The following is a 15,708-nucleotide window of genomic DNA, read 5'->3' as shown; positions in this document are numbered from 1 at the left end:
GGGTTGTAGTCTCTCCCCGATGTTATTCAATCTGTATATTGAGCAAGCAATGAAGGAAACAAAAGAAAAATTCGGAGTAGGTATTAAAATCCATAGAGAAGCAATAAAAACTTTGAGGTTCGCCGATGACATTGTAATTCTGTCAGAGACAGCAAAGGACTTGGAAGAGCAGTTGAACAGAGTGGACAGTGTCTTGAAAGGAGGATACAAGATGAACATCAACAAAAGCAAAACGCGGATAATGGAATGTCATGGAATTTAGTCTGGTGATGCTGAGGGAATTAGATAAGGAAATGAGACACTTAACGTAACAAAAGAGTTTTGCTATTTGGGGAGCAAAATAACTAATGATGGTCGAGTAGAGAGGACATAAAATGTAGACTGCCAATGGCAAGGAAAGCGTTTCTGAAGAAGAGAAATTTGTTAACATCGCGTATTGATTTAAGTGTCAGGAAGTCATTTCTGAAAGTATTTGTATGGAGTGTAGCTATGTATGGAAGTGAAATGTGGACGATAAATAGTTTAGACAAGAAGAGAGTAGAAGCTTTCGAAATGTGGTGCTACAGAAGAATGCTGAAGATTAGATGGGTAGATCACATAACTAATGAGTAGGTATTGAATAGAATTGGGGAGAAGGGGAGTTTGTGGCACAACTTGACCAGAAGAAGGGATCGGTTGGTAGGACATGTTCTGAGGCATCAAGAGATCACCAATTTAGTACTGGAGGGCAGCGTGGAGGGTAAAAATCGTAGAGGGAGACCAAGAGAGGAATACACTAAGCAGATTCAGAAGGACGTAGGTTGCAGTAGGTACTGGGAGATGTAGAAGCTTGCACAGGATAGAGCAGCATGGAGAGCTGCATCAAACCAGTCTCAGTCCGAAAACTGGTTTCATGCAGCTCTACACGCCAGTCTACATCATACAACTATTGTCACCTTTGCTTACAGGCTGCACCCTACATCCAATGGAACCACCTTACTGTGTTCCTCCTCCTTTCTCTCCCTACAACTTTTACCCCCCCCCCCCCCCCCTCCTCCCCACACATTTCCTTCCATTACCAAAATGTTGAGTCACTGATGCCTCAGGATGTGTCGTATCAAGCAATTGTTTAAGTCAACTTGTGCTGTAAATTTCTTTTCTCCAATAATCAATGCTTCATTCACCTACATCTAGATTATTACTCTGCAATTCACACTAAAGTGTTTGGCAGAGGGTCCCCAGAACCACTTTCAGACTTTCTTGACTGTACCACTTCTTTATAGCATATAAGGAAAACTGAACACTTATTTGGATGGTCACTTCCCCTATGTAGGTCTGAGTCAACAAAATATTTTTCATTTGGAAGAGTGTGTTAGGGATTGAAATTTTGTGAAAAGACCTTGCTGCAACAAAAAATGCCTTTGTTTTAATCATTGCCACCTTGACATGCATACCACTGCCACTCTTTCACAATACTACAAAAAAGTTGTCCTTCTTGGAACATTTTTCATATCCTCCATTAATCCTACCTGGTAAGGATTCCATAATGCACACAAGTACTCCATAAGATGACAAACAAGTGTAGTGTAGATAATCTCTCTAGTAGCTTTGATGCATCTTTTATGTTTTCTGCCAATAAAACACAGTTTTTGGTTTGCCTTCTGCTACAACATTTTCTATGTGAAGATTCAGTTTAAGTTGTTCGTAATTATAATCCCTAGGTATTTAGTTGAATCAACAATTTTTAAATTAGTTTGATATTCATGTAACTGAAATTTAATGGACTTTTTTCACTATTCAGGTGGAGGACCTCACACTTTTTATTGTGTATGGTCATTAGCCACTTTTTGCACCACACAGATCTCTTGTCTAAATCACTTTTGCAATTTGGTTTCATCTTTCAAAGACTTTATTAAATGACAGATGATGGCATCATCTGCAAATAATCTGAGGGGGCCACTCAGAATGTCTCCTAAATCATTGATGTAAATTAAACAGCAGAGGACCCACAAACAGTTCATTGGCAGAACCCCAGATATCACTTTTGTTTTACTTATTAACTTCCCGTTAACAACTATGAACTGTGATGTTTCTGACACCTAGTCATGCATCCAGTTGCACAACTGAGACAACACACCATTGGCATGCAATTTGATTCTGTAACTCCTTTGTAGTTATCCCATCTAATTTTCAACATTCTTCTGTAGGATAACTTTTTAAGCTCTTATTCTCTTCTTGTGTGAACTGTTCATTGTACACATTTCACTTTCGTACAAGGCAACATTCTGGACAAATAAATTCAGAAAAAAACTTTCTAACACTTATCTTCATTATTAACGAATTTACCATTTTCAGAAATGCTACTGCAAGATTGTGCTTCTTGCAGTCCCCGAAGCACTTATAAGTTTTTCTTCTTCACCATGACTTTAAATTAACTTTCAATGTTTCTCCTCTATATGCAGAATAGGGAGTCAGATTTCCTAATGTAGGGTCTTCAGTTTTTTTCTCCAGTGAACACAGATGTAGCTCTTTACATAGCATTAATACTCGTACAAACAACAATACAAAATTTTGCTTTTCTCTCTGAACAACAGTGCCCACATGACATCCAATAGCATTTCAACTTGTACATCTGTACTGTTCCAGTGACTTGCAAAGTAATGTTACAGACCCACCCAAAATGCTCATACAAACAGAGAAGAGAGGGAGATACTGCTAATTCTAACCTGTTCATTCATACCAAGAGAATCTGCAAATGGAATAATGTACATGGCGAGATCATGCAGCATCTTAGGCTCACTGAAAGACGCCATCTCAAAGTGCACTTTTGTGGAAGCGGGACGGCTGCGCATCTGCTCCCGCACTCTGGCCAGCAACTGCATTCGTTCCCCTACGAAAGTTGGAAACAGGGATACATGAAAAAGTCTGATAATCTGAGATAGAAATGCAACAAACATTTTGTGCCGTTAAAAAACACTAACAGGGTGGTCCATATGAAAGAATACATAAAAATATAATGAAGTGAATCAATCATTTTCATTTGTTGTTCCCATCACTACACATGGCAGCTGACATCCATCCACTTGTCTCGGCATGACAGACTGCCATAATGCTAGCTGAAAAGACAAACTTACACATGATTTAAATTGACCCTCACCCACATCTCTCTTCCTTCACAACAGAAAACACTATTACACATTACACTCAATTGTCTACACCAGAAACTTAATACTGTACTCCCTCAAGCTTAGGACGATCCTGAATAAATAACAGCCCTGAATATACGACAACTCTGGATATATAACAATGCCCTCTATGAGAGAATTTTATTTTAAACATATTCCAACTAATCAAAATTACAAACTGTTTAACGGTATAAAGTATCTGCCTAAGAAAGTTAATATTATATCTATTTAAACTTTGGCAGCTTACTGATTACGTACGTTCTGACAATGAAAGGACAAATTAATTAAACAAAAAGAAATGATTTGCAATAATTTTTATTTTCACTTCCTTCTTTGCTTACTGTTATGTCACTCTTTTGAGGTATTAAAATTTTTAACAATAATAATAATAATAATAATAATAATAATAATAATAATAATAATAATAACAGCAATAATCTTCAAGTAAGACATTCTTTGTTGCAAATTGTTTTATTTATTATTGGCAATGATGCATTTCATCTTTGTGGGATATCTTCAAATTAACCTAGGAGTGTAAAACAACACTGAGGCATAGGTAAATGGGGGAAGGGAGGATAGTATGAGGCAAAGTTCCAGCCTGTGTAGCCATCTCTACAACTAACATTAACTGAACTTACGTAAGAAGTAATGTGGTTAGCCAACATCTATTCTGTAATGCCAGCATATGGCATTAAGATCAAAGAACATTCAGATTTTGCTGAGCACCTAAAATTTGGTGGCCACCAATACTGAGGGATTTATCCATACTCCATAATGCCCACAAAGGAAAAAAATCTTTTAGAGGGAATGGAAATTCTTAAGCATTCTAGTGTATAGAAATGTAGATTACTGAATTATCAATTGGTTAGCAGAAACCTATTTCATTTTGATATTACGATAACCACAATACAGCCCCATCAACAGTTTTTTTTAATTTTTTTTATTTATTTATTTTTTATCGTGAATGTGATGCTACATTATTTTTTCCATAACCTTCTAGTTATGTCCTGACTTGTTATGTTTTACTCTCATTTTAAGTTTTATTGTTAGGCAGATTTTAATAATTTCATATTCTACAGATGTCATTTTACTCCTACAAAGCTTGTGTCTTTGCACTTATTTTATCACTATACCTGTACTAAATTAACCTTTATAATTGGACTGTTTACATAATTTATTGTTTACCACATATGTAATTTAGCTGTGCAATTGCTTTTCTTAAGTACATTGGTTAACCAATGCAACCTACCCTTAATGTCTGTTACTACAGTTGTATAACCCTGTCTTTATGGCACTAGGTCTCTGTGGCAAGCTACGAGGTCTGATGTATTTTGTGTCCTACACCACATTATATTTACGTTTCATCTGCTGTAAGGCCAGTATTACACTATCATATTAGTTTGACAATGAAATATGATCAAATATTCATCAAATTTCTTTGACAAAGATCTTTGATGTGGCACTAAAAAGGGGTATTACATGTCGTCATAAATTTCATCAAATTTCATGACGTCTGACAACAACTTGGTATTATGCGCTGCAATTGCTAGTACCACAAGTGCACTGTGTGTCTATTTGGAAGAAAAGCGACAGAAGAAAAGGAAACGTACTTGGATAAAGCCATAGATATCGGGTCAAGATAGTAAAAGCATTCTGCAAAATTTATTACAAGAGCTGCTAGTGGAGGAGGTAAGTCATATATATATAAATTACTTACGAATGGATGAGAGTGCATTTCAGTATTTGCTCAGTAAAGTGGCTTCTCATATTATGAAACAGAATACTCTCTTGAAATATGCTGTATGTGCAGAAGACAGACAAACTTTGACAATGGGATTTCTTGACACATGGGAGAGCTACTCTAGGTTACATCACAGCACTCCAATATCACATTGCACATTAACCAAATAATTCCAGAAATGTGCGAAGCGATTTATAAAGCACTGAATGGGGAATATGTGAAGGTAAATAAATGTTTAGTACACGACATGGGCAATAAGAATTATTTTTATTTTTGAATAATTTAATTAATGGAATTAGTGTTCCAACAACTACAAAATTAATAAAAAGTACGAAACAGATTAAGCGATTTTTAACTTGTGGCATCCAGAGTTCAAAAATAAACAAAGAAAAATGGAAAGCTAAGTCAGAATTTTTTTATTTTAGAGTGTGACCACATCCTCTATTCCGGCTTGCTGAAAAGCAGCTTGGATATTTCCAGATGTAGCTGTGATTGTGGACTTGAGATCGTCTACAGCATACTCCAGATGCCCATCAATGCACAACTAATAGCACGCACTCCAATTTTGAAGCCATGTTTACAAACACACAACAGAGGCATAAAATAGCTGTAGCGACGTCAGCACTCCAAGTGGTTACATTTCACATCACACTGAACAGAAGACAAATGACTTATGATCAAATCTACAGCGAGGCCCTAGATTTGATCATATTTATTTGACGACAGGTGAGATTTGACAAAGTTCTCTATTACACCATCAAATTTCTTTGGCTAAAATATGTGACATATCAATTTTGACAAAGAAATATGATAGTGTGATACAGGCCTAAGCAATGCTCAATGCTGTGTATGGTGGAACATGGTTGGCTCTGTGTTATGTAAGCTCTTTTAAATATTTTTCTTGGTTTGCCATAGTTTTTCTTTCCAGTTCATATTGTAGTTATATTTTGGCGTATTAATCCCAGTTTTAGGTTCCTTATGATTTTATTTGCCTAATGACGATAGGACAATGGTGGACGGTATTCTCTTATAATCTTTATCTTCATGCCATATGCTGGCGTACAAGTTCACAATTATTGTTAGTTTAGAGACGGCTACACAGCCTGGACCTTTAGACATACTACCACCATCCCACCGGCTTTTAATGTACCTATGGCTCACAATGTTATTTTACACTCCTACGTCAATCTGAAGATGTCCTACAAGGATGAAACACTTCATTGCCAATAAAAAAGATCAAACAATTTGCAACCAAGACTGTCTTATTTCAAGAAATTCATAACCAATTGCTGTACCAGTCACCCAGCATGTAATGGAACCAATTTTAATAATAATAATAATAATATCATCATAAACATCAGTAGATGTACCATTAACTGGGATAACAGTTTAACCTAACAAATGAAAGGCAATAAAAACAGGTCTATGTATTCCTAGGTATGAGCAGCAATGAAATTCATAATCCTGTTTGTTACAAATATTTGGCTGTTTCTCCCAAATATGTGAAGATTTCAGAGGTGATGGTTAGGGTCGAAGTGACGGTTACGTTGAGACCTCATAGCATGGCTGAAATTCTACATTTAATTTATACTCTGCAAGCCACCCAATGGTGTGTGGCGGAGGGCACTTTACGTGTAACTGTCATTACCTCCCTTTCCTGTTCCAGTCATGTACGGTTCGCGGGAAGAACGACTGCCTGAAAGCCTCCGTGTGAGCTCGAATATCTCTAAGTTTACATTCATGATCTCCTCGGGAGGTATAAGTAGGGGGAAGCAATATATTCGATACCTCATCCAGAAACGCATCCTCTCGAAACCTGGACAGCAAGCTACACCGCAATGCAGAGCACCTCTCTTACAGAGTCGTGCCACTTGAGTTTGCTAAACATCTCCGTAACGCTGTCACGCTTACCAAATAACCCTGTGACGAAACGCGCCGCTCTTGTTTGGATCTTCTCTATCTCCTCTGTCAATCCGACCTGGTACAGATCCCACACTGATGAGCAATACTCAAGTATAGGTCGAACAAGTGTTTTGTAAGCCACCTCCTTTGTTGATGTACTACATTTTCTAAGGACTCTCCCAATGAATCTCAACCTGGTACCCGCCTTACCAACAATCTCATATGATCATTCCACTTAAAATCATTCCGTATGCATACTCCCAGATATTTTACAGAAGTAACTGTTACCAGTGTTTGTTCCGCTATCATATACAACAAAGGCTCCTTCTTTCTATGTATTAGCAATATATTACATTTGTCTATGTTAAGGGTCAGTTGCCACTCCCTGCACCAAGTGCCTATCCGCAGCAGATCTTCCTGCATTTCACTGCAATTTTCTATTACTGCAACTTCTCTGTACACTACAGCATCATCCGCGAAAAGCCGCATACTGCAAGTGAAACGAGCAGCTATAAAAATAATGAAATCTCAGCTGTCACAAATATTATGTTGTTTCTTCTGAAGATGATGTTATGTCTGAGGTTGTGGTTAATGATGGGATCTGAGAACAAATATGTAGTGTGTTTCACAGCCATACTGACATGAAATGTGAAAATATTGCCCTTAACCTCTTGCTTCCAAACACTATCAGCCTGCTATTTTCTTTTGAAATAACAACTAACTCAGGAAAGGATTTAGCTTTCGTTGCTACTACAAAAATAGTGAAGTTTTTTCCTTTTGCTAGTGTGTAATATATTTTGATAAAATTGACATTACATTTTCTCAGTGGGGCAAATTACTGAGTATTATTACTTAGTGACATCATTCTCCAATCAATCCAGAAAAACAGTTAACAATAATTCACTGATAAAAGAATGGTGTCTATGTAGTGCAAGGAAATTAGAATAGATTCTAACCTCCTTAATGCAGCATCACAGAGTTCGTCCGCCTAACATCTTGTCGTTTCCAACGAGCAATCTATATGCTTAATGACACAAGAAAGGGGAGGACGGTCCGTTCAGTTAGCTACGTGGAGAAGGCTAACACAGTATTTTGAAGGAGTTATGAAACTCTGTCAGAAATATACAAACAAATAGGCAAGACTTTGATAACTACAATCTTTTTAATTGCTTGTTAGAGCAAAACTGAATGGATGACCTCTATGAATGCACACTATTCCTGATTCCTACACTCACGGACAGGGGTACATGGCTAATTCAGAGATGCAAACACAGCCAGAACAAAACTACACAAGTCCAGCCCTGGTTCTGACCTGCACGGAGGTTCCTCCTGGACCTCTTTTTGAAGTGAACTTTCTCTCCAGGCACTGTCGTTACCGCTTTTATAGGCAGCATCAACCCCTTCTACGTTGGTGTCTGGCCACTGCCCTTCTTGGCCTCATATGTTACCATATAAGATTACTGTCTACGCTTGAGTTGTGCTTCACCATGTGACCTCACGTGATACCTCATGAGACTTTTTATGGTCAACGCCAATCCTATGGCGCCCCCTTTGTATTATCAACAAAACTCACTCGTTCTGGCTTCTGTTCTAATGCCTGTTAGGCATTGTATATTTCAAATATGTGACACCTCCCCCCCCCCCCCCCCCCCCCTTAGGGAATGTTTGTAAGCGCTGTCCTCAGTGACTACAAAAGTTTTGTACTATATTCTTACTTGTTTTATTCATTCCGTATAATGGGAAGCATATACATTTGTTTTACTACTCCGATATACGTAAATGCTCAGTTTTCTGTAACGATACATATAAATCAATCTTCTCTTGGAAAAGAACACATTTACATTTCACAGATTACACCAACATTACATTACTATACATTATATGTATTATCATGATTACACTTTTCTTCTCTCATAGTATAAGTATACATTTTCATTTTACAATTTAATTTTCTGGTTGGACGGTATACACTTTTATTTTACAATTACTTCTACAATCAACTTCATCATTAATTACATTTTATACATTGTTGCACACTTCGTAAAAGGATTACAATTTCATTTGTTTGTATTATTATGTTTAGATTGTATCCCCATTAGAGCTGGATATCCATGACTTTTACCTAAAAATTTCCATTTCCCTGTACCTCGGAGCACAATATCTGTACGTCTTCCTTTGTGACAGATGACAGTAATGCCCTCATTCACAGGGGGAACAAACAGCCATTCATTATTACTTAGCGGTGTCCACAGCCTTTCATTTTAATACTAGTAACTTTCTCATGGTCATACGTATACAAGAGAATGAGAACCTGTTTGCATATTCTGAGGCCTTGACCTACTGTTTCACTATTTAACTTCACCTACTGCAATTTCATGTCATCAATTAGCACTAGCTTTCTCAGAGCCAATATACTTAAATAAACGGCTTTTTCCATCTACTTCTGATGGTAATGGCAGTAATCGGTAGAGATTGTACACATTGTCCTTTACTAGTGAGATGTTCAGCAAATAACATAAGATGTTTCGAGCTATGAAAACATCCACATCAATAATTCTGATCACCTGATAACTGCTATCGTCCGTAAGTGCAACAGGGAACTGCTTATCCTTGATGTTATCTTATCAGTTCTACATATTTCACGATCTGTACTGGATTGATCGGATGTGCTTCCAGAATGCCTTTCTGAGCGTTAACAATTGTTGATATTAACATACGGTGTTCCCACACTAGCTCATTGAAAATGCCCATGCATTGTATTGACTGTTCATTAACAGTGATCAAAATGACTGCTTCCTGAAACCATTTGTCAATACTGCTCTCAAATTCTACCATGTGCCGGCTTGATTGTTTCATTCCGTGCATTTTTTGCTACTGAGTTTACAGTTTGGTTAAATCTAGTCAAAGTAGCTTTAACTATAGTCACTTGTTCCTTCGAAAGTCTGAGCAGCTGTTTCTTTTCTCCTTCTAAGATGTCTATCTTCACCTTGAAGTACGTACCATCATCTTCGTCTATAGTTCCGAACAAAATTTTACTGAACTTGCCCACAAGATCCCTTTTTCTTTAGACCAGTTTCATGCCGTGCTAATTATCCAATTAATCGCTGCACTTTTTCAATTTTTGCTATGAGCTAATTTAATGCAAATTCTAAAATTTACACACTGCTGCACTCATGTTCAGTAACGCTAATCTGTCCTTACAATACATAATTGCCTGCCTCACGAGAGCCTTGATGTGTGCAAATTTTTCTTTCATTTCCATGAAGTAGAAATAATTCACAATTTTTCAAGTTACACTGTAAATTTTCATTTGCCCCAAGTTACCATAATATAGTCTGGGAGGCATCTGGAACTTGGTTACTTGCATATGACGTCCTTGTCTGGTGTGCTCAATCCCTGTGAGCAGGAGGGTAACGCCGGCAATGCAGTACGATGCCAACATCTAAAATTAGAAAAACTCCTTCAATCTATTGGCGTGAACCATAAGATACTTCATTTCACTTCAGGCAGATTACCACATTAGACCCCTTTGTTAGTACTACTGTGCACAGACCTCGCCAATGCGTATCTAACTCATGCGATCTGCCTCTTCGTGCACTCTCATGAAATGACAGAACCTTACCCCACAACGAAATTCCTTAGGATTCTGCATTCTGTCATAGTATTCCTTGTTCTTTATTTTACATTGCACAATGTGCTCTCTCACACACCAGTGCATTTCTTGTATGCACTCCTTTAGCTCCGTCTCATAACTATCAAAATTATACCTCATTCCAGCTGGATCTTTCTGAAGTATCCCTGGAATATTACATTTTCTTCCAAATAACAACTCATGTGGCATACACTCTGCCGTACTGTGCCAAAATTGCAGATGGAACCCAACTGTCCCAATTTGTCTGCATTTCATTCACATAATGCCGCAACGTCTCTATTAATGTTTGGTGCAACCTTTCTAGCGCTCCGTTTGTTTGGTGGTGGTAGCTGGTAGTCTGAATCTTTTCAATACACAGCAGTTTACACAGTCTTTTCATAAAATCAAAAACTTTCTGCCAATTACAGACAGTCACCAATATTTCACGACCCAACAAATGGTCAACATTTCCCTTTCAATCGTACTGTTCCCTCTTTCTGCCTTGTTTAGCATCCTCGATGTAAGGCACTTCCAATTTTTCCCTGATTCAACAGAGCTCCAATGCTTGACTGGCTAGTGTCAGTCATAATTATGAAGTCCTTTTCAAAGTCCGGACACTGCATTATACGTGGAGTTATCAGCTTCTCCTTCCAATACTGAAAAGCAATCTCTTGCTCAACATCCCACATGTAACGAACTTCTTTCTTCAGTAATTTGCATAGCAGCTTCGCAATTTTGCTGAAGTTGCTTACAAAATATTGGTAGTATCCCACAAGGCCTAAAAATGTCTTTAATTGCTTTGTTGTTCTGGGCTGCGGATACCACTTTATTACCTTGATCTTCTGTGGATCTGGCCTCAAGCCTTCAGCTGATATAACGGTCCAAAGTAGCACCCTTCTTTTCGTAACAATTCGCCCTTTTCCAACTGTAACTTTAAATTGTGGAGTCTCAGTGTTTCAAATACATCTGCCAGCTGCACACCGTGTTCTTCTGAGGAGGAGCCAAATATGACCATGCCGTCCAGGTAGATGAACAGCTTATCAGCTTGCAACCCTGTCATAAAGGAGTTCATCAATATTTAGAACGTACTTGGAGCTGTATTCCATCCCATGGGCATTCTTTTGTACTCATAATGCTCAGCAGCATCCTGAAAGCCCATCTTCTCTTGATCCTGTTTGTCTGATAAAACCTGATAATAGCCTTTTGCTACATCCAGGGTTGAGACATACTTCATGTTTCCAAGACCATCAAGAATTTCTTCTATTCTTGGTAAAGGATAAACTGAATTTAGGGAGATCTCATTCAGTCGCCTGTAGTCTGCGACTATTTGCCACTTTTGCTTTCCACTAGCATCTTTCTTTTTAGGCAAAATTATTAACAGAAAGCTCCACCCACACTTGCTTAGTACTATAATGTCACCATCTAACATTTTCTAAATTTCACGTTGGAGTATCTCCTTTTGTATTTACGATATTCTATAGGGTCATGAGCATATCACCCAACCTTCCAGTTCTGGCAGCAGCTTACTTTCATGCCTGATACCATCAGTGTACAACAATTTGTCTCCTAGAAAATAGAAAATATCACTGTATATGGTACATGGCTCTATAACTGCTGCCCTCTCTTCGGCATTCAAATGGCTTACTCGAATATTTTTCTTTAGAACCCTTATTCTCACCTTCAACTGTGGCTTATTTTTACTGATATGATTCACTCTGCTCTGGAACTTCTTCGGCTACTACCTGTGGACATTCTGGACATTCTATTGATATATACTTCTCTGTAGTATTCAGCACATTTATTAGATATCTTCCCGATTCTGCTTTTATCAAAGCCTCTGGTAGATACGCGTCCTTTGTGATCTCCTGTTTTGGAATGATAGCCTTCCTCATTCCACTCACCTCTATTTTTATCCGACACACCCATTCCTCTCAGATCCAATTGTTATTGTTGAAACTCTGTTAACATTTGGTTTCTGCCCTTTTCACTTCTCTCTGGCAATCCCTGCTGCCTGTCACTGTTGTGTTTCAACTGCTAATGACTTTCTCTAACCACTCACTCTCACCTATTCAGATGTTTCTCACTTCGCACTTAAGCCTATGTCGAAAGAGCCTTCTCTCTGTTTTGAAGTTACTGTGCGGAGCTCACCCAGTGACTCCATCTTCATCTCATGATGCATCTTTCACTCAGCGTCTAAGCTTTTTCCGAAAGATCCTTGTCGTTCCGGCACTTCCGCAATTGTATTACCAAGTCCCAGTCTTCTAATACCTAATTGAACTGTGCAGAGCTCACACTCTTGCTCCGCCTTAATTTCCGATCCATTCTCCTTGAAAAAGTCTCGGCCCACCAACTCATCAAAAGGAAGATCTTCCCCAATTACATGGAACAATGCCTCAATTGCACTCCACTTCCCACTCGTAATCCTAGGTTTACTGTGCCTTCTGCCCTTGCAATCATATTAGTGATTCCCCGAATCCTAATATGTTCCGCTGCAATACATTTTCCGCCATTTTTCAGACTACTTTTCCAAACTAGGCTTATCTGTGTCCCGCTGTCAATGAGAAACCTCAGGTGATCATTAATACCTGTGTCACAGTACATTTTTACAAACTCATTTTTGCTTTTGCAGTCAACTGTTAATATATTCCCAGGCAGGATGTAAGGTGACTGCATTCTTATCCTGGCTCTTACCTTTCCTATATGCATTCTGTGCATAGCAAGCGCACTCTGGGCAGTCTCTCGCGTTATGACCTTTTCTTTGACATTTTAAGCACATTACAGATTTATTCTGCACATGTGGGGGCGCCTGCAACTTGGTAAAGTACATGGTGAGTGTTTCACTACTCTCACTCGGTCAGTTTCCTTGCAATTCCCTGGTGCAACCAGTCCTGCTTTTCGTATTACTTTACCGCTACAATCTTGCATCACATGGCCTGTTTTCCTGCGCTTGAAGCACTTCGAGGCCTTCTTTTCATTTTGCGGCATGGCACCACTATCTCGGGCACCCATCTCTTCTCGGGAAGAGGCTATCGCACTCTCCTCTGCCAGAGTGATCTCTATAGCCTCTGCTATCATTAACTGTTCACTGCGTGCTCACACTATGGTGTATCCTACTATCATAAATGCCCTGGATAAACACAGCTTGGCTTAATTTCCAGACAAGAACAAGGCTACCTTCTAATTCTGATTCTTTCATGGGACCTCTAATAGCTTCCCTTAAATGGTGTTGCATTGTATCCAACCTTGACTCCCACTGTGCTATACTTTCCACAAGTTTTTGCCAACTTGAAACTAATTGGCAAACATAGTAATCAAGTGTCCTTTTGTTGCCAATGTTTTCTATTAATACGGCTCGCACATCTCACCAAGTGGTGCTTATGTCTCTAACAACTTGCAGCATGCTGAACCCACTAATTTAGTTTCAACAAACTTCAAAAGAGTATAACACAGCTCTGAGTCAACAAGAAGAATGGTAAATCATAGTTATTGAGGAACTCATTTAGTCTTCTTAGTGGCATCAAAAGATTGGGGGGTTAATTTTAGCACATCCAACAAATTAACAAATTGCCTAGTACGTTGCTCATGTCAGTCAGTGCCTGCACTTGAAACATTATCGCTGTCATGTGACATGCCTGCTAATTTTTGTTTCATTCACCACGGAATTTTTTATTACCATCTTTCCTCTACGAACCGTTGATCTTGTCGTCACCGCTGCCACTGCTGTGTGCCTTCCACTGTTTTTGCGCCGCCGTCTGCAACTTCAGGTGTCTCTGCACTGCCGCCGCTGTGGCCTGCCCATGCTGTGTGCTGCCCACTACATTGCCCACCATCACTGCTGACACTGCACCGCCTCTGTGTCTCCTGCTACCCCGCGCTGCCTGCCATTGTGCTGGCTGCTCTCACGCTGTTGTCTGCGACCTGGTGCCACCTTCTGCAACTGATGGTGCCCCTGCGCACCATCTGTGAACTCATGCCACTGTCAACCACCCCTGGCCACCTGCAGGGATGTCCGCTTAACCCCAGGCACCATCCGTGTGTTGCTAATGAGGCTGCACCACTTGGTCCCGGCCTCCTCTTCTTTCTTCTGCAGGTACCGTCAGTACCTCGGCTTCCTCTTCTTCTCGAGAGCTCCTTTACTCCCCTGACTCTGTCACTGGTTTGCATACGGGTTATCTAGGTAATGCAAAAGCGGATTCTCAAAGCCATTTCCATCATTTTGCGTGACGTTAGGTTGAGCAGGTTCGATATTTCAAAGAAAGTGATCTATTCCTATAACATGTAGCATGGCAGCTGCACGCTAATCCACAACTAACACCCCACATCTGACACCAAATTTGTAACGCTGTGCCCCACGAGCAGCCTAGATGCCTAATGTCATAAGGAAGAGGAGGACGGTTCATCCAGTTAGTTATGTGGAGAAGGCTAACAGGATATTTGAAGGAGTTATAGAACTCAGTCAGAAATATATAAATGAGTAGGCAAGACTTGGATGACTACAATCTTTCATTGCTCATTAGAGAAAAACTGAACAAGTGACTCTTGAATGTATACTATTCCTGATTGTCCTAGATCCAGGGACAGAGGTACACAGCTAATTCAGAGATGGGAACAGAGCCACAGCGAAACGACAAGACCAGCCTCGGGTCTGACCTGCATGGAGACATTTCCTGGACCACTCTCTAAACTGAACTCTCTCTCCAAGGCACAGCTGCTACCACCTTTATAGGCAGCGTCGACCCCTTCCACGTTGGCATCTGGCTACCACTCTTCTGGCCATTGTATGTCACCATATAAGATTATCATCAATGCTTGAGTTTGCACCACGCACTTCACCATGTGACCTCTATGATACCTCATGAATCTACACCACTTTTCTGGTCAACGCCCATCCTGTGGCATCGCCAATGTATTCTCAATAAAACTTACTTCTGTCTTCCGTTCTACCGCCTGTCAGGTGTTGCACATTTTAAATATGCCATAATCTTTGGCCTGTGTGGCAGGGGCAGCACACACTAAACTATGTTACGCAGCAGATGAACAGCAGTTGGCCACAGCACTTTCTCGTCTCACACAGAGTTAAATAAAAAGAAACCAAATCCTTGTGAAAGAAAGAATTAAATATATTAAATAATAGTCCATTCGAAAAAATCACAGACAGATCAGACATTGCTTGTGATTGCACCAGTGACAGGAGTACGAACGTTGGTGTCAGCAATTTTGTGAAACGACCGAACATTGACAAACTCTTCAAAATAAATGTTCATGTGATC

At 39.4% G+C, this 15,708-nt stretch overlaps 1 protein-coding gene across 1 annotated transcript in view; it reads right to left on the bottom strand.

Annotated features, from left to right (window-relative positions):
- LOC126291715 (ADP-dependent glucokinase) overlaps positions 1-15,708 on the bottom strand; it is a 93,359-nt gene that overhangs the window by 37,697 nt on the left and 39,954 nt on the right. The window contains exon 5 of the mRNA XM_049985371.1: positions 2,706-2,869. Coding sequence (XP_049841328.1) covers positions 2,706-2,869 — 164 coding nt within the window. The remainder of the gene's footprint in view (positions 1-2,705; positions 2,870-15,708) is intronic.

The sequence above is a fragment of the Schistocerca gregaria genome, chromosome 9, assembly GCF_023897955.1.
Source record: "Schistocerca gregaria isolate iqSchGreg1 chromosome 9, iqSchGreg1.2, whole genome shotgun sequence".
NCBI classification, from domain to species: Eukaryota; Metazoa; Arthropoda; class Insecta; order Orthoptera; family Acrididae; genus Schistocerca; species Schistocerca gregaria.
Note: the sequence above shows the minus strand (reverse complement) of the source record. Positions and strands in the feature narration are given on the sequence as shown.